Raw genomic sequence first — 20273 nt, 5'->3', positions numbered from 1 at the left:
CCATATACTTTTTATTAAAATACTAGATGCCCAATGCAAGAAGATTTGTGCAAGAATGGGCCTTCCTCCCCCTGGCTGCTGGCACCGCCTTTGCTCCCGCCGGAGCAGCCTTTCTGTCTTTGCTCGAGCCACCTTTCTGCCTTTGCTCGTCCCATTGCCGCCTTTCCCCCTTCCCATGCTGCTTAGACGCCCAGAGCAGCTGGGGTGTCATTGCCATGGCGATGACACAAGCATCCCACCCTGCCCTCTGCCACTTGGCTCCTGCATATGCAAATTAACCATCAGCTTTGTTGGGTTAATATGTATACTCACTCCTGATTGGCTGGTGGGTGTCATGAAGGTAGGGTCAATTTGTATCTTTCTTTTTTTTTTTTTTTTTAAATATATTTTATTGATTTTTTACAGAGGAGGAGAAGGATAGAGAGTTAGAAACATCGATGAGAGAGAATCATCGACCAGCTAGCTCTTGCACACCCCCTACTGGGGATGTGCCTGCAACCAAGGTACATGCCTTTGACCGGAATCGAACCTGGGACCTTTCAGTCCGCAGGCAGACGCTCTATCCACTGAGCCAAACCGGTTTCGGCTGTATCTTTCTCTTTTACTAGTGTAGATATTTGTATTGATTTCAGAGAAGAAGGAAGAGGTAAAGAGAGGAATATCAGTGATGGGAGAGAATCCTCATTGCTTAGCTGCCTCCTGCATGTCCCTTACTGGAGATGGAGCCTGAAGCCCAGGCACGTGCCCTGCCCAGACAGTGACTCCCTTGGTTCATATGTTGGTGTTCAACCACTGAGCCACACTAGCCATGTTAAAAGCAATATACTTTCTTGAAGTAGGTTTTCACTTTAATATAGGTAATAGAATAATAAAGATAAGTGAAAAATAGTTCATGGTATTGATCAACATTGAGTGCCAAATATGTGCCAGACCCTGTTCCAGGCTCTAGGGAACAAAGCAAAAGTCCCTGCCTTTATTATGGTGCTTAGCTTATGGGAGGAAATAACAGGATGTATGTTAAGAGATGGTAAGTGCTCAGGAAGAACACTGTGCAAAGAGTACAATAGGTGTTGGAAATTTGAGATAGGAGACTAAGAACTCAAGTGAGTAGGTGACCTTTGAATAGCCTTGCAGGAAGCAAAGGAATGAGCCATGCAGATACATGAGAAAGAGCACTCCCAGCAGAAGCTACAGCAAAGGAAGGCCTGGATACAGGAGTGAGCAAGGGATTGAGATCACTGATGATGAGACAAGTAGTGAGGGGCCTAGATTGTGTAGGGCCTTGCTAAGTAATACAGATGAGATGATGGTAGCTAAGATCAGAGCTTGTCCCAGCTTAATATAAAATTCTGTTGTCTTCAGTGTTATAAAAATTTTATCCATTGTCCTTTTTTTGCTACTTTGTATCAAATATGCATACAGTCAAATCAAATTTAACGGGTTGTAATGTAGTTTTCCTCAGAATATCTGATAGTATTCATGTGGCTGAATTTCAGTTATGGTATATGAGTTAATGGGTATGTGGGAAGCCCTCAGTCTCAATAATCACCTTATTCCTTTTCCTTCTTACACATTAAATTATAGGTAATATTACATTTTAGTGTAAACTTGTTTAGCAAAGCTATTTCTTGTTCTGCAATATAGTACAGTTACAGCAGAATAGATGCTGAGAAAAAAATGGGTTAAATAGAATAACTGGTTCTGAACAGGGACTTCAAAATAAGTATTGCTTAGGATTTTATGTTTAATAGAATTGTAAAAAATCAGATCAGCAGGGCATGTTTTTATAGGCCATCTGCCAAGACTAGAAGTAGCTTTGGTACCTATTACTACCTTAAGCATATATTTGCATTCCATCCCCTGTCAATAGGAGGAGGCACAACAAAAAAATAAAGTCAGAATGTTGGAGCTGGACTAAATTTTAAATACCTTTGGTTTCACAGATGCATACCCCCCCCCCCCCAGCACTCTTGTATACCTTTTTCTTTATAACAGTTCTTTAACAAAACTCACACAGATAGTTGGTGATAGAATCATAATCTAACTCACCTAAAATTAGCTTACCCTAATCTTGTACTGATCTTCTGATAGTGACCCCAATTATCAGGCAACTTAAAATTATATAGTATGGGCACATATGCTGCTGTATAAGCTATAGGATAGTGGTTCTGAAAATTAAAGATGAATAACCCTAACCTGGGAAGTTTTTAATGCAGGGTTCCCTTTTGAATCAGTGGGTTTGGGGTAGGCCCCAGTAAATCTGTTTTTAATGACTGGTGATATGGACTTAGCAGTGACATGGGACATTGTCCTTAAAAACCACCAATTTCAAAGAGTGAAAGAGAGAATAAATAGAAGCTAGCACTAATCTCTAATGCCTCATTTCCAATACATTTTAGAAAAGAGTAACTAGCGGCTTGGCCACTTGCTCCTTTTAGAATGGTTTCTCCCTTGCATAGATGTAAAGGCAGAGGATAGATGATCACAATTTTTTTTTGTTCCTCTGTCATTAGAACCGATGACATTATGATAAAGGCATTGAATCCATATAACTGTGGTACTGCACAATGAAAGAAAATCTGTTTTATTCAGAAAAAAAAATTGAGAATATTTGGACAAGATGCTAGTTTATCACTGCTGAGATACTACTTAAAACGGGGCAGAGGATACTGGCATGCTCAGTATTTATGGAGGGCCATGGCACAGTACAAAAATGAGACACCATTTCGTTAGTAACCGGAATCTTCTCAGATGTTGCTTTGTGTAATTACACATAGGTGCTAAATGAATATTAAAATTTTGGTGCTGGTTGAGTAGGTCCAGTAAATTGTGTTAGGATATATCATTTTTGCTGCATAGTTGTACTTAAATAACAGGTAGAAATATGGTTTTAATTGAAAAGAAACCCCTTGCCTTTAAAAGCAATGTGTTGCTAAGAGAAAGTTCATGCTTGACTTATTCCAGTCCTTTGACTATGTCAGTATAAAACAAATCCTAATATATAAAAAACCTGGGTCGCCAAAACTGATTTGGCTTAATGGATAGAGCGTCGGCCTGCAGACTGAAAGGTCCCAGATTCGATTCCGGTCAAGGGCATGTACCTTGGTTGCAGGTACATCCCCAGTAGGGGATGTGCTGGAGGCAGCTGATCGATGTTTCTCTCTCATCGATGTTTCTAACTCTTCTCTTTCTTCCTCTCTGTAAAAAATTAATAAAATATATATATTAAAAAAAAAATCCTGGGTCTGTCATGACCAGAGGCTCGACCAATTGGAAGTCAATCTTGCAGTCAGTGCTGGGTTGCAATGGCCATCCTGCACTGACTGCTGAGGGGGCTGCAAATAAGGCCCAGAGAGAGGCCTGAAGAGAGAAGCAGGGTCTGATCTGTAGCGTGTGTGGCAGTTGTTGGTCAGCACTTGCCCCTCTCTCTGGTTTGGATCAGCAAGTCGTGCCTCCATTTCTTTCCAGGGCTCCACGGGGGCTGCTGACCAACCCCGCCTTTCTGATCAGGCCCTGTTGATAGGCCCAAAGATGCTGACTGGCTTAGAAACTGACCAGTCAGAACCAAATCTGGGTGAACTGTGAGGAACTAGTGGCTGCATAGGAGGCAGAGCTTTTGACACTGACTGGCATAGAAACTGGCCAATCAGAACCAAATTGGCCAGCAGAGGAGGGCAGTTGGGGGTGTAATCAGGCCATCAAGGGAGGGCAGTTGGGGGTGTAATCAGGCCATCAAGGGAGGGCAGTTAGGGGTGATCAGGCAGGCAGGCAGTGAGGTTAGGGGCCATCAGGCAGGCAGGCAGAGGCAGTTAGGGGCGATCAGGCAGGCAGGCAGGTGAGCGATTAGGAGCCAGTGGGCTCAGATTGTGAGAGGGACATCCCCCAAGGGGTTCCCAATTGGAGAGGGTGTAGGCTAGGCTGAGGTACCGCACCCCCCTCTCCCCCCCCCCCCCCCCTGCACGAATTTCATACATACCAGTTCATTATAAAAAGATGGATAATAGTCTAGAGCAGTCGCCTCATGAGCCACATGCGGCTCTTTGGCCACTTTTTCAAAATAGACTCACCCAGGCTGAAAAACGACTTCTGCCCATGGGGCATGAGTTTCAATCGCACTGTATGTGCTCGCCCATGCATGGTATTTTGTGGAAGAGCCACACTCAAGGGGCCAAAGAGTCGCATGTGGCTCATGAGCCGTGGTTTGCTGTCCACTGGTCTAGGATAATGGAATGTAGGCATATGAAAAGAAAATTTGTAGCAATTAAATCCACACCATGAAAGGGTCAAGGCCAGGAAGCCACAGAAATCATGTTGGGGTGTGTGTGTGTGTGTGTGTGTGTTTAAATAATTGCAATTAAATTTGCAAAAGCTAGTGTGTGTTTTTTAAGTATGTATGTAGATTTTATTCCTTCCAAGTTCTCTAGTTGCCATTAGAATTTGTATAGCCATGAGATGAGAATAAAGGGTTCTGGTTCAATTATAGGATTTGATAGGAAGAGAATGTTTGTTAAGGAGCAGACCCAAAGAGAACAGGAATGTAACATAACATCTGTAAAGTTATTACTAAAATCTTAGAACTTTGTGAACAAATGTTGCTTTTTTAATCATTTGATGTTTAAACCTAGGGACTTGGTTATAGCTTAGAGAGAGGGTATATTATTTCCATTTCCATTATCTGTTTTCATCACTCAGCCTAATGAAGACCGACTTCGTATATTTGATTTAAAAGCAATTAAGATGTAAAAAAGGTTTAGTCAGCCAAGCTTGAAAATCACATCAGCTATTTGCTAGATTTAGGGTATACATGCATAAATGTATATACAGATATACTTACTGACCTTTACATAGTAAGTACCTACAAACCATATGTAAATTGATTACTTTTTGTCATAAGCAGTTTAACAGCTGTGGTGAGTCCTTTTATTGTTAAAAATCAGTGAACACTAACTTGTTCTGGAGGTTTGATTCTAATATTGGGCTTTTAAAAAGTGAAATGTGCATGCATATAGAATATGAGCATGCATATATGTACAAAAGTCCTTTAATAGGAGTTCAGCTTTCTTTTATAAACACCAAAACTCATTCTTCTTGTAAAATGTTTTTGCTAAAGTTTGCATCATTGGCTCTCAAATTTATACCTCTGTGTTAGAGATACACTGCTATGACTATCTATGCATGTAGATTTTTGTTAACTCCCTCCTCCTTCCTCAGTAAATCAGTTAACTTAAAAAAAAAAATTATCACCATTTATATAAAATAAATATTCATAAAACAAGTCAGTATATTCAGCTTATACAGAAATAAAATTTATTCCACTCACACAAGGAATTTCTATTTTGTAAAAATGTAGCTTGTATTTCAGAGTGTAATAAATCTGGTATAAGAAATCAACTGTTGAGTGGGTTAAGTGAATATTTTGAATATGTTTACTTTTTTAGTATCAACAGCTATTTGAAGTGGCGGAGGAAGGAGGTATAAGGATTAGATTAACAGGTTTTTAAAATTGAATAAAAGTTTCTTGTTATCTTTCAGTGAGATACATCAATATAACAGAACATTTATACGTAATAAAACCCAGCAAAACCATTTTTTCATTTTCTGTGTGCTTACACAACAACTATTACATCTAAGACCACAGTAGCCCTTGCAATCTGATTCAGACCTAAGACCTTGAAAATCAACCTGTGATGTTCATAAGGATTACTTTACAACACCACTAAGAATTATATGAAAATCACCCTGGCTGATCTGGCTCAATGCTGGAGTGAGCATTGGCTCATGGAGCAAGGGCTTGCAGGTTCGATTCCCAGTCAAGTGGGCAAACCTCAGATGCAGCTTTGATCCCTGTCCAGTCTGGGGCCTCTTTCAGGAGGCAACCAATCTATCCTTGGATAATGATTAAAAAAGAAAAGAAAAGAAATTAAGTGAGTATCTATAATAGAACAAATACACAATTTTCAAAACAGCTAACTGGCTACATTTGCACTTTTGTACTGGCCTGGTAAAGCATAATCTGTAGATTAGTACCCATTTGTGAAGTTTGTATTCTGCAGTGTCCTTTCTTCCTTTATACACTAACTAGTGCCCCAGTGCATGGATCCATGCACATTGAAAGCAAATTAATTAGAAGGTGACCAGCGGGGCAGGACTGGGTGAGATGGGCCAGACACGCCCTGGAGTCAACCTCTTTGGTCCCTCCCCAGCCGGCCACACTTGGGATGGTGCCAGGGCTCGAAGGGCTTCTGCAGAGTGAGCAGGGTCCCTCTAGTGTAGGGGTGTCGAACTCAATCAGAGAAGGGGCCAAAATCTAAAATCCAGCCTAAATCACGGGCCGAATGGTTTACTGAACAGTCATAAACTGACAATGTCATAAACTGACAGCGGAGTGCAGTGATGACAGCGCGGTGCGGGCCACATTGCAAGGCCTGGCGGGCTGGATTTGGCCCGCGGGCCTTGTGTTTGACACATGTGCTCTAGTGGGTTCTCTCAGCCTGGCCTGTGTAGATCAGAACAAAACCGGCTCTCTGACATCCCCTGAGGGGTCCCTGTGAGGGTAGCTCTTGGGTGACACACCCTGGAATTGGGCTCCCTTCTCTCTGGTTCTGAGAACCGCCTCTGCCCAGTCATCACAGCTTGGCAGGTCTTTATTGAGCATCTGCCTCCTGGTGGTCAGTGCGTGTCATAGCTACTGGACCGATGGCTGGGCAGTCGCCTAATCTTATATATATAGATTATTCTCTTTCAAAGTAGGCCTTTAGTTTTCTACTTTGAACAAACTTTGAGTCTTCAGTGATTCCTACCTTTAAACCTATCTTGAGTTTCCCCATCCCTTAAAACATTGGTGCTTTTTTCCCTAAACTGCCTTCCTTGGTGACTTTCAGAACACAACATAATTGCTTTATCTCTCATGAAGTAAATTATCTACTAGATTTTTTTCAATTGATTGTGGGACTTTGAAAAGGGAGCATCTTTTTAGGAGGCAACCTTTTCTAATGACATGCTGCCTTCCTTGCTAAGTCTGACACCTGCTCTCAGATGGAGAGCTACTAAAGTGGTCCATCTAGAATGGAAACTTAGCCCTCTTCTTGCCCCTTCTTTGCATGAAATCTTTGATTGGGTCCCTATTTCTGACCTACCAAATAAATAAATGAATTCAAAATAGCATGCAATATAAGGTATAGTTTTTGCCTACATTTCTGTCTTAATGTTACCTCAGCCTGAATGCTCCATTTGCCTGCTTGTACCCCACAATTCCCTCCTTCCCCCTCAGTGAATCAGTTAACTTAAAAACCTCTGGCTTCACTAGACTGCTCCCTCTGCCTCGAAAGCCTTTCCTCTGTCACTTTCACAAGTGCTCCCTGAAGCTCTAGCAAAGGCATCTTCTCCAAGATGCCCAGTGCTGCCATCTTTATCAAGGCCTTCGGTGTACTGAGTCCTGACTGTCTCTCTCATGAGACCACACAGGCTCTTCTGTGCCGGGATCAGTCTTTTTTATTTTTTATTTTTATTTTTATTTTTATTTATTTAGTTGTAGAACCAAATATACAGGTTGCTGGGCAGTGAGATGGGAGATGGTGTGTGGAACCATTGGCACATACTTGCTTTGTAGAATGACAGTCATTAACCATTTCAAAGATTAAACATGTAAAATTCATAACTGTGCAGGAAGTAGCTGAGAACACTGTGCCATTACATATAGTTCAGTATGTGTATTTCCCTTGTAGTTTTTTCTCCAGAAGCCTGCCTTGCTGTGTATTTCCTTAAATACAAGCATCTGAGCCTTCATCTGATAACCAGATTTTTAAAATTCTGTATGATCTTACAGACAAATTGGAAAATACTAAATGTGTACTACTAAGATGTATTTAGAATATGAGACTATAATAAGATCATGGTATCAAGACCTATCATCTCTCTGAATCCTTGTTTTGGAAAACTGATTTTCCTTAAGAAAGTTCTTTATCTCTCAGATTGTGGGATTCGGAACTAATATGTCAAAAATATGAAATACCTGCTTCTCTTCCTGATGTGAATATTTCATTTTCTAAAGACAGCCCTTGTTTCTTGTCAGCGTTCCTGAGAGACTTTATGTCATTATAAATAAATAGGCTCTTCTTCCTCAGCTGTATCTGCCAAGCTGCAGCCAGCCCTATTACTAAGGAGAGTAACTAATTGGTAATTGAACTACATCAACAGCCTGATTTGTATTCCAGAGGAAGGAATCATTACGCTTCTTCATGCCAGTGAGCACTTATTGAAAAGAGTGTGAAGATCTCTCTTCAGAATGTCAATGAAAGTCCTCTTCCCAAGTCTGACTTATCTCTGGCTGCATTTCTCCTCGTTAGCCTATTGCTTTTCTGGGAAGTGACTCCTAGCATAGGGCAGCTACCTGTTAGTCACATGCCAGCTCAAGAATTTCCCATGAGCTACCACATTGAGGTTTATGTTTACTTTCAGGTAAATTCCATTATTCTGTTTTCCTTCTTTGTGGTTTGTTTTTTAATGTTCTATTGATTTTAGAGAGACGAAGGGAGAGGAAGAGAGAGAGGAACATCGATTGGCTGCCTCCAGCTGGCATCTGATCAGGGATTCAGCCCACAACCCAGGCATGTGCCCTGATGGGAATGGAACTGTAGACCTTTCAGGGCACTGGACAACTGAGCCACACTGGCCCGGGCTTGTTTGTGTTTTTTTCTGGGGACTCTGGAGCACATTTGCAAGACTGGGAAGAACAGTAAAGGTTAAGAACAATTGAGGAATTCTATACAAATAACAGAAAACCTAGTGACTTGATTAAAAAGAACTCAAGTGTACATGAGAACTTTGACAAATTGTAAATTTTCATGTTTATTTCAAAATGGCTTGGGAAGGAAATCTTATGAGCAGGCCTTATGGGCAAAGCAAATAAAAAATAGCAAGTAACAAAAGGATTATTATGACATTTTAGTCTACTCTTTCAGTACATTTGCACATTCTGGATAAAGTTCTGTAAAGCAATGGAGAAATATTCTGCTAACAGTGTTTCAAAGAACATTACTCAGATTGAGTATAAAATACTTTGTGGTCCCTTCAGCATCAAGAGTTTTCTTTCATACTTTGGTTGTTTCTTGAGTTACTTCTTCCTTTACAGCACCTGGTATATGAAGTGACTTCACACCATGCCCAAGATGCGGGCCACCCACCAGCTACATGGCATGATGACTCTGCAGGCTGACCGGCAGCCCTGGTAATTGTAGGGCCATGGCTGAAAGCCTCCCAGGGGCTCACAGATCTTCTGGCAATGGGTGTAGCTCCGCCTGCATTCTATGCAGCAGATTCCTTCGTGGTCCAGTCTAGGGTCGAACGTCATGACGCCTTCCCCTTCCTGCTGCTGTGAAATAAAAGAATTATTTGGGTTTTCTTTGTAATGAGAAGTTCGTTACACATTTTTTAAAAAAAAGATCCTGAATGTTCTTTGCTATAAGAAAGCATAAAAGAAAAACTAAAAAAGAAAGAAATCAGCATAATTTTCTGTAAGGAGTTTTCAGTCATAACCTTATAGTTCAGAATTTCTTCTAACATCCAGGAACTTTACCTGCCTAATCTGTCACTGCAGGAAGGTTTTTTTTTGTAAATATTGATGAAGTTTCTCCATGCTTTAATGAGCCATGCTAACCACTCAATAGGGACTCATCTTGTTTTAAATAGGCAAATGGAAAGGAGTCACAACTCACCAGTAGCATGCCTGCCACTGTTAATTTAAGTCAGCAGGAGCTCGTCCTTCCTGTAGTGATGGCTTCCAGACCTCCCGGGCGCACACTTGGGTTCTCACTGACAGGCCAACATGGTGTTCCCGTGTTCCCGTTGCAGTGGCTGAGAACACTGGAGTCATTTAGCTCCTGCCTTTACGTCAGCATAAGGGTCTGTAACACCCAGGGAAAGGCGCCACATAATGTGTGAAATTCCAGACCTTAAACTGCCTTGTTTGTTCCTGTGTGCCATAATTACTTACAGAAATAAAGTCATATTGATGAAGTAAGAATTACCTACAAAACGGCGTTTTCTCGCCACTGGAGAGCACAGTGCTGGAAGGAACTTGTCCCCCTGCCAAATTTACGTATCTGGCTTTCCTTTTTATGGATATCTAGGGGTATAGTTTCTGTGTCCTCTTTAATATGGTATTGAATTTCATTGCTCAGAAGCCCTTATTGTTAAAGTAAATCCTTTGTTCAATTGGAGCCTCTTTCCTGGAAGTAGGTGAATGTGGGCAGATGCAGCACCACACAGGCTTGAGCCTCGTGAACTCAGCACCTTGCCACCTGTTCTGGCATAACAAGTGTACTCAATTTTTTTGGAGGGAGATGGCGGTTTTTATTACGAAAGATTCAAACATACTGGAAGTGAAGAAAATTGTATACTGAACATCATCTAGATTTGACAATTGCTAGCTTCTTGTTAAATTTGCTTGTTTTCCCCACCACCACCTTTAAAATTCATTTTAGTGTTGTGATATTTGACCCATAAATACATTAGAATGTTACTTCGCAAATAAGAGAATATTTTTCTACACAACCACACTGCCATTATCACACCTAACAAAATTAACATTCCTGTTAAGTTTTTGTCATCAAAATATTTGTCTTATTCTCATACTTTCATTTTTCAGATTCCTCCCTCACCCATTTTGGCTTATCTCTTGAAATAGGTTCATCTGGGATAAAATAAAAGAAAAAAAAGAAGGAACCCATCTCATTAGTTGTAGCTGACTCTTGTAGGGCAGGGAGGCAAAAAGCCTGATGTTTGAGACATTTTTTAATATTGAGGGTTCAGCGAAGCCTTGTTAGATTAAAATGTTGCTAGGGAATCTCAGGTTGTTGCTCTAAAATGCCCTAAAGAAATATGTGAAGGACTGAGATCCTGGAGAGGCGTCTGCTTAAAAGTGAACACAAAGCAAAGGGAAAAACTGATGTAGTTGTAGTTTTTAAAAGAATATGGACAGTCAAGCCTGGAAGCCAGGTAGACAGTCCTCCTCCTCACCTGTCAAGGGGCTGATGCCCTTACCCCTTGAACCAGATTCATCTAATCAGCTGTCTGGGGAATAAACTATTAAATTTTCCTTTTGCTGATTCAGATTTTATTTCCTTTTTTATTTGAGTTTTAGGGAATGAAGTACTGTGGTGTCCTGAATTTTCTGATAAGCCTTGAGCTATTTAAAAATACTTTTTACTCTTAAGTCTTTGGAGAATGTATTAGTCTAAAATGATAAATTAGAAAATGTATCTGCAGCACATGAATAGGCCTGAAGAGGTTACATAGGAAAAGTACACACAAATGGCTTATCTGTTTACGAAAAGATGCTCGATCGTGCATATAATTAAAGGCAGGCACGATAAAACAGGTAGATAAATTTTACACCCCCCAAAACTGGTGAAGATCCTTTTTACGTTTGATAATAGAGGCCTTTTATTACCATTTGAACACACGTAGCTAGTATAATTTCTTGGAAGGCAATATGTTTGATATCCCCTATTAAAATATAAAATTCCTATCTACATTGATTCAGCAGACCCAAAAGTCAGTATTTATTTTAAAGATATATTCCCTTGTGTACAGTGGGCAGTAGACTGATAACTAAATCAGACAGACCAGTTTAATGGGTACCGTATGGCCAGCAGTGTGTGGAGCGGGAGCTGCACCTCATTCACCTTCCCACAGCTGTATGAGGCGTGTGTGCAAGACGGGGCACTAGTAACAGCTTTTCTAACGCAAAAGTAAAATAATTTACATGTCCACCAAAGTAGAACTAGTGAAGTTGTACATCTGTCCACACAAAATAGCACAATGTGGACATTAAAATGGAGGAGGTAGTCTATATAGGAGATACAATCTTCAAAATGACATACTGTAACTGGCAAGGTACAGGAGTTTAATATGCTCTTGTGTTCAAATTGTGTGTGTGTGTGTGTGTGTGTGTGTGTGTGTGTGTGTGTACTTATGCAAAGAAACTGGGCAAGTCGCTATTGTTAATAGGTTGTTCTGGGAAGGGTGTCTGATATGGAAGGGAAACTCACTGTTCATTGTATACCCTTGTATACTGTTTTTAAAAAGTATATGCATGTATTATTTTTTCAATTAAAACTAGTTAGAATAAATACTTATTTTTCTACTTCCTGCAAAGTGCAGTCCTAGTAGATAATATTTTGTGGAAGATTTGGTAAGTTTCTAGCATGTTAGTATCATCCTTCCAAACACCATCCTTCCAAGCACCGATTCTAAAGTGCTTTATCTGTGCCCGGGCCTGCCTGCAGAGTGGGCTGAGAGTCCCCGGGCAGAAGGTCCTGCCTGCCATGTGCACGGAGCCTGCTAAGCATGTCCTCAACAGGTGTCTGCTGAAGGGGTGAATACAGAGGGTGTAAAGCGGGGAAAGAATACTTTCCTTCTGTGTGCTGCCCCCAGGGAACATTTTAACATAAATTTCTGGTATGACTTTGTCTTGTGGATTTGCTTGTGACTCAAGAACAGGAGAGCACGGAAAGCAGCTTGAATGGGGTTCCAGCCAGCCAGGCTCTCGCCACAGAGGCTCAACCTGTTCTCATCGCATTTATCAGCCCAGCAACAAGCAAATGAAGACGCACTTTTAAAATATTGAGTAAAAGTCTCAGTTGGATACTAAATGCTTGTTTGAAACCTCTAGGAACGCTACCACTCCAGTGTTAGGTTTAATGCACTCATCTGAGCATGTGGCAGGAGCAGCGTACGCACGTGGTAAGGGTTGTCGGGGTTGAAGGGCTCTGAGTCGTCCTGCACGCTGGGTCTGGTTTTGTTACTCAGTCTGCCAGGGCCTGGGTTGCCCCGAGGTCCACTGCGTGGTCCACTGCGTGGTCTGGTGGTGATTGTAACAGTTTGTGTTACCAATTCTCTTCTTTCCCTCTGAGTTTCTGCAAATATGAATGAATGAATGAAAATGCAAGTTAATTCCATTACTTGAATAATTAAGGAAGGCCTGTGTTGATCAGAACGAAAAACAGAAAAAGGACACCCAAACACAGACACACCTACACACCACTTACCTTTGTACTGATGATTTTTGTAATAATAAAGCAGGTTTTAATCTTGAGTTAGTAGTTAAACATACGGTAGCTAAAATTTGATTTTATAATACTACCTGAGGTAGATATTGTAAGATAGCTGACAAAATCTGCCCACAATCCCCTGTTTTCTTTGCCTGCCTCTACAATAGAAGCTAAAAAAGTAAAATACCACTCATTTCCCGAGCCTGCCTGGTAATGAGGAGTGCCCAGATCACACATTGCTGGCCAGTGAGACAGAAGCAGAATATGCTAGTGCAATTCTGCTTTCTTGGTTAAAAGGGGACAGATATGGCCTCCTATATCTTGTCTTCCTTTCTGGGTAGATGTGATGTTCAGGGTAAGGGAGCCGACCTGTGTCCAGAGGTGACAGGCACAGGATGATGAGCAGCGTGCAATGGGAAGAAAAATGCTAAGCTAGAAAGAGGCGTGATGACATCACTGAGTAGCTGGTAATGCCAGAACATATCTCCAGACTTCTGGCTATATGAAAAACATTCCACGTGTACTTGCTGAAACTACTGCTGGCCAGGTATTCCATTACCTACAGCCCAATGCGTTCATAATGGAATGACTATCCTATCTAATAAGGAGGGGATAAGCTAATTGACCCTCATGCCATTGAAAAAGACGGCACCCACAGCCAATAAGGAGGGAATATGCTAATTGACTGCCTCACCCTCAAAGATGGTGGCGTCCACAGCCAATAAGGAGGGAATATGCTAATTGACTGTCACACCCTCAAAGATGGCGGCACCCAGTCCCCTCAGCCCCACCAGGGCAGCAGACACAGGGCCAACACGAGGCACAGACAAGTCTCAGATGATGGCTGCCCAGCTGCCCAGGGCTGCCAGAGGCTCAGCTAACCAGGGCTGGCTGAAGCTTACGCTGCTGGCAGTGGCAGCAGCAGAGTTGTGAAGGGGGTGTTGCCTTCCCCTGATCGCTGGGTTGCCTCCCACCCCGGAGGGCTCCCAGACTGTGAGAGAGGGCAGGCTGGGTTGAGGAACCCCTTCCAGTGCATGAATTTGGTATCTCTCAAAGTCTCAGTTTCATGCACCAGGCAAGAGCAGGAGGACAAAAGCCACCCACTGGGCAAGAGCAGGAGGACAAAAGCAGCTGTCCACCTGGCAGTCCTCTCCAGCCCCCAAGAGTGTGACAAACACTGCTCATGGTGTTCTTTCTTACCGAGCCTGCCTGTGGCCGCAAGGTCCTTAACCCACTCTTCCAGGCAACCATGGCCACTGACGCATAAATTGAATCCTATTTGCCAAGCTCTGGGACAGAATAAGATTTGTGAATTGTAGGAATAAGTCAGCCACGGCAGAATCAGAAGTCTGGATTTTCTAATCCTTGGCAAGGTTTTAAAAAATAAATTGTGGTAAAATATACATAAAATTTACCATTTAAATCATTTTTCAGGGTAAAGTTCAGTGGCATAAAGTATATTTACATTGCTATGCAGCCATCTATCTCCAGAACAGTTTTCATTTTGCAAAACTGAAACTCTGCATGCGTTAACAATAACTGCCATTTCACCCCCAAGCCTGGTTTCAATGCCTGTATATTTTCATTATTATTCCCAGGCTGCTTTATCTTGATGTTCAGTAAAATCTTTTAGAAAACATACCTATCTCAGCTGTGCTAGAAGAAAAAGGCCTTTTATCCAGAGCTACAGAGACGGCCTTTGGAGGGCCAGAGTGGGTGACTGTGGTGGAAATCAGAGTGAGGACAGCCCTGGGGACGGGAACGCAGGGGACCGAGCCTGGCCTGGGGCTCACCTACCCTTCTCCACCCAGAAATGGCTGCAAGGTGTGCTCCAACCTCGCTCGGAGCCCCCGACCCTTCATTTATTTTCACGGAACCTGGAGGCTGATGTCTGAGCCCAGAACTTAAAGAATCTCAACCTCTGCCCACAGCTGCATCTGGCCGTCCCATAATTCCAGGTTTGAACATAATAAAGAGTCAGCGTCTCAGTCCCTGGATTCTATGCCTTAGGGGGAAAAATGTAAAATTGCAAAGTGCAAACAACTGAGATGGGGCAGAGTGGAAAGACGTGGGAGTCTCACAGAGACCAGGCCCTGCAGCTGCTGGGACTCCTGGTCGCTTCCTGCTAACCCCGCTGCAGGCCTCTCTGCCACCTCAGGGCGGCCCTTCCTTCTCTCCGCGCTCTGGGGCCAATGACCGAGGCCTGCCCGTGGACCTGATCCTCTTCCCGCCACAGCTCAGGCCTTTGGGGGCTCCCAGGGACCTCACAGGACAGGCAGCCTTCCACGCAGCATTAAGAGACTCCAAAATGTTACCTTTTGGGTAAGTTGGTTTAAGCCAGAAAATAGGGAGGTCGCCGCAGAGTTCTATGACTTTGGCACTCAGGAAGCTGCTGTCCTTCACGGGCTGGCCCACAGCCACCCAGACGAGAGAACTTTCTTCATACTTAACTGGCATGATCTTGCCTTCCTGTAAGTAAGTGAAAATGAAATGCATTGAGTGAGACGGCAGTGGAGCATGCTGAGTATTAAGATTCACGGGTGGGTAAAAGATTATTCGGCTTTGTAAAAACTTTACGAGAATTCTGGGTGTATGTGTATGCCTGCCTACCTGCCCCCCCCCCCCCCCCCCCCAGCCAATCTCCCCCAGCCTCCACCCCCAGCCCCCACCCTCCCACACACACACCTTAAGGTTCTAATCTCTCCTCTTTGTAGCTCTCCACAATATTCAGCACCTGCCCGCGCCTTGCCAGCCTGCCTTTGGAAGCTGGAATGTGAATATAGTATCCTGAGTAGAAGTGAAAATTACTTGATACCAGCTTTGAGCTTTGGGTTAATCTGATGTTTTTGATCAAAGATGTTTTTGAGGAAAAGCAATTGAATGGCCCTGGAATTCTACAAAGGATTGAGGGACGCTCCATTTGGAGTGAGAATTCTTTGGGGTTTTATACTGAACAACAATGGAAAAAGCAAACGATTGGTTCTTTAATGTCATCAGTTCAAAGTGTTATTTAATGTAAACCATTTCTCCCTTCCCCAGCTCCAACAAAACACATTTCAGATGTTCTGCACGGCGAGCACACCACGGAGGTTTCAAAGCTGGGCCCCCGTTTCCGCCTCAGCGCGATGCTGATAGAGGTTTGATAACCCAGGAGACCAATTTATTTTGCCAGGTTGTTCCTTTCATGTATTTATTAGTTTGCAGTAGTTTGGAGAAATTAAAATGTTTTCTCTTTATTTTGAGCCGAACGCAGCCCTTGGTTTATGCTTTCTCCCCCAGGCTTATGGCTGCATTAGAATAACTCAGAATTATTAGAGGAAGCGGCTCCCAGGTAATCTAGTTATTTACCTTAAATTAAATGGCTCCATCCAGGAAATGAATGCTCTGTGGGTGTAATAGCTTTTTAAAGTTACACAAAACTGATGAAAAATTTATAAGAGCAAGTGGTACATACATCTACCCCATCATAACTGAAAGTGTGTGGGGGAAGAAGGGGCTGAGGGGACAATGCATACAGATGCATCCTGCAAGCCTGTGGCGCAGCCATCCCCCAGGCTCCTTCTCCCTCCCTTTCCTGGCAGCACAATCTGCTTTGCTGGAGGCGGCAGTGGGCCTGGTCCCAGGAGAGACTCTTGCTTCCTCAGGCCCTCCAGATTTAGGAGAAGCTGCTGGCGCCTTGCGGGCAGTTCTAGACTATGAGGTCCACGCCGGAGGGTGCTGGGGCTGCTCGGCCTCCCCCTGACGTTCTTACTTGAATGTGTGACTGATGTTTGGAGCTGGAAGGAAAGGCCGAAATAGTCAGAGATGCTGGTCCCTGAGCCTCCACATGGCTTACTATGGAGCAAACTGATCCTATTTCTTTCAGTTACTCTACGTGTCGTTTTCTGTTAGTGACAGCCAAACACGTTCCTGAGTCACACGAACATATTGTCTGAATTTGGTTTTGTGCCTCAGAGGATCCACCACACACATATAAACAAATCAAACACAAGAAAAATAATTCAATTCTATGGCCTGGGAAGAAAATCAGATGCAGACAAATATTTCAATACAAACTATTCATCACAGTGAATTATATATTCAAAAAGTTATTTTGGATTATTATTTTAATTGGTTAAAATTGAAGATAGCTGAACAAACGACTTTTAAAATTATAATCAGACTAGTGGCCCAGTGCACAGATTCGTGCACATTGAAAGGAAATTAATTATCATGCAGTAATTACATTACTGCAAAAATAGTATATACAATATAATATCCTATCTAATAAAAGAGTAATATGCAGATTGACCATCACTGGAGTGATGCAGATTGACACACAATATGGCTGCCCTCATGTGGTCAAAGATCCTGCCCCCATGTGGACACAAGATGGCACCCCAAGATGGCCAGCAGGGGAGGGCAGTTGGGAGGCACCAGGCCTGCAAGGGAGGGCAGTTGGAGGCAATAAACCCTGCAGGAGAGGGCAGTTAGGTGTGACCAGGCTGGCAGAGGAGGAAGTTGGGGGCAAACAGTTAGACATCAATCAGGCTGTCATAGGAGTGGTTAGGGAGAGATCAGGATGGCAGGCAGAAGTGGGTTGGGGCAATCAAGAAGGCAGGCAGGCAAGCAGTTGGGAGCCAGCAGTCCTGGATTGTGAGAGGGGTGTCCGATTGCCCATTTAGACCTGGTGGGATCAGGTCTAAATGGGCAATTGAACATCCCTCGAGGGGTCCCAGATTTGAGAAGGTGCAGGCTGGGCTGAGGGACACCCTCCAACCCCATGCATGAATTTTGTGCACTGGGCCTCTAGTAGTATTATAAAATTAAAACATGTGTGTGATTGGTACCAGCAGGAGCTTTATATGTATCACACATACATGAGTTAACATTTATTTTTAAACTAGAGGCTCGGTGCATGGATTCGTTCACTGTTGGGGTCCCTTGGCCTGGCCTGTGGGGATGGGGCTGAAACCAGCTCTCCAACATCCCGTGAGGGGTCCTGGATTGTGAGAGGGTGCAGGCCAGGCTGAGGGACCCCGATTGGGTGCACAATTGGGGCCAGGGAGAGACTGTGGGAAGGCTTCAGGGCATGTCCGGCCTATCTCGCCCAGTCCTAATCTGCTGGACCCCAGCAGCAAGCTAACCTACTGGTTGAAGCATCTGCCTCCTGGTGGTCAATGAATGTCATAATGATTGGTTGAACGGTTGAATGAACAGTCGGACACTTAGCATATTAGGCTTTTATTATTATATATAGGATTGCCAGTGCGTATTATATGTACTGGCTGGTTGGGTGGTTGGATGGATGGACAGTTAGCCTTTTATATATATAGATGATGACATATAATACATCCATTCTAATCTACATTTTAGAAGGACTAAAGTTGAGAGTGAAAATAAGAAGAATGTACAACAGCACAAAAATTCAATTATGAAAAGAATATCACTCAGATGAAGAAAATTCAGCAAAAATGTGAACATTAGTTATCTGGATTATGCAATTGTGGGTGATTTTCTTTGTTCTTTTATGTATTTCCCAAATTTTCTATAATGATTAAGAATTTTTATTTTTTTGTTTGTTTTTAAATGTGAGTTAAAAAAAACAAACAAACTTTTTTTTTTAATTGATTTTTAAAGAGAGGAAGGGAGAGGGAGAGAGAAACAGCAACATGATAGCAAAACATTGATCTACTGCCTCCTGCACACCCCCCACCGGGGATCGAGCCCACAACTGTGCCCTGACTGGGAATTGAACCAGCACCCTGTCATTGTATAGGACAATGCCCAGCCAACTGACTCATATCAGCCAGGGCCAAAGCACTGTTTTTAAAAATAGGAAAAAAATTGTTGTTGTTTTTTTTTAAATTTTATTATTATTTTTTAAACTTTATTGTTCAGATTATTATTATTTTTTAAAATATATTTTATTGATTTTTTTACAGAGAGGAAGGGAGAGGGAGAGAAAGTTAGAAACGTCGATGAGAGAGAAACATTGACCAGCTGCCTCCTGCACACCCCCTACCGGGAATATGCCTGCAACCAATGTACATGCCCTTGACTGGAATTGAACCTGGGACCTTTCAGTCCGCAGACTGAGGCTCTACCACTGAGCCAAACCGGTTTTGGCATATTGTTCAGATTATTATAGGTGTTTCTCTTTTTCTCCCCCATATCTCCCCTGCATCCAGTTTCCATCCCACCCCAGGCCCTTGTGTGCACCCCCTCCCCACTGTCTACATCCATAGGTACTGCATACATGCATATAAGATCTTTGTCCAGTCTTTTCCTGCACCCCCACACCCCCTTCCCATGAGAATTGTCAGTCAGCTCCATTTCTATGCCCCTAGTTCTATTACATTCACCAGTTTATTCTGTTTATCCAATTTTTTATTCATTTGATTCTCAAATTCACTTGTTGATAGATATGTATTTGTTGTCACTTTGTTGTTCATAATTTTTTTTATCTTTATCTTTTTCTTCTTCTTCCTCTTCTTCAAGAATACCCTTTAACCTTTCATATAATACTGGTTTGGAGGTGATGAACTCCTTTAGCTTTTTCTTATCTGTGAAGCACTATATCTGATCTTCAATTCTAAATGATAGCTTTGCTGGGTAGAGTAATCTTGGTTGTAGACCCTTGCAATTCATCACTTTGAATATTTCTTGCCACTCCCTTCTGGCCTGCATAGTTTCTGTTGAAAAATCAGCTGACAACTGTATGCATACTCCCTTGTAGGTAACTAATTGTTTTTCTCTTGCTGCTTTTAAGATTCTCTCTTTGTCTTTTGCTCTTGGCATTTTAATTATGAAGTGTCTTGGTGTGGTCCTCTTTGGATTCCTCTTGTTTGGGGTTCTTTGAGCTTCCTGGACTTGTAAGTCTATTTCTTTCACTAGATGAGGGAAGTTTCTTGTCATTATTTCTTCAAGTAGGTTTTCAATATCTTGATCTCTTCTTCTGGCACCCCCACAATTCAAATGTTGGTATGCTTGAAGTTGTCCTAGAGGCTATTTACACTATCTTCATATTTTTTGTTTTTGTTTTTTAAAAAAAATATATCTTATTGATTTTTTTTACAGAGATGAAGGGAGAAGGATAGAGAATCAGAAACATCGATGAGAGAGAAACATTGATCAGCTGCCTCCTGCACACTCCCTCAGAGGGCTGGTGCTGGTGCTGGATGTGCCCACAGCCAAGGAACATGCTCTTGACCAAAATCAAACCTGGGACCCTTCAGTTGG

General features: G+C 42.5%; 1 protein-coding gene and 1 long non-coding RNA gene across 3 annotated transcripts in view; one reads left to right on the top strand and one right to left on the bottom strand.

The window, feature by feature from the left end:
• Position 1: 1 nt before the first annotated feature.
• On the top strand, positions 2-5586 carry LOC311618884. The gene is made up of 2 exons (XR_014794403.1): positions 2-3711; positions 3777-5586. It is a non-coding gene; the product is annotated as an uncharacterized lncRNA (long non-coding RNA).
• A 3236-nt stretch (positions 5587-8822) lies between these two features.
• CNMD (chondromodulin) overlaps positions 8823-20273 on the bottom strand; it is a 28389-nt gene continuing 16938 nt past the window's right edge. The window contains exons 5-7 of one of the 2 annotated variants that reach the window (XM_084876566.1): positions 15368-15521; positions 12742-12917; positions 8823-9370 (exon numbers count right to left, since the gene is read on the bottom strand). In XM_084876566.1, the coding sequence (XP_084732692.1) occupies positions 9152-9370; positions 12742-12917; positions 15368-15521 (549 nt within the window). In that variant the 3' untranslated portion in view covers positions 8823-9151. The remainder of the gene's footprint in view (positions 9371-12741; positions 12918-15367; positions 15522-20273) is intronic. The other variant, XM_084876567.1, reaches the window with a different exon arrangement.

The sequence above is a fragment of the Pipistrellus hanaki genome (genome assembly GCF_964339955.1).
Source record: "Pipistrellus hanaki genome assembly, chromosome: 3".
NCBI lineage: Eukaryota > Metazoa > Chordata > Mammalia > Chiroptera > Vespertilionidae > Pipistrellus > Pipistrellus hanaki.
This window is presented reverse-complemented; position numbering and strand designations above follow the sequence as displayed.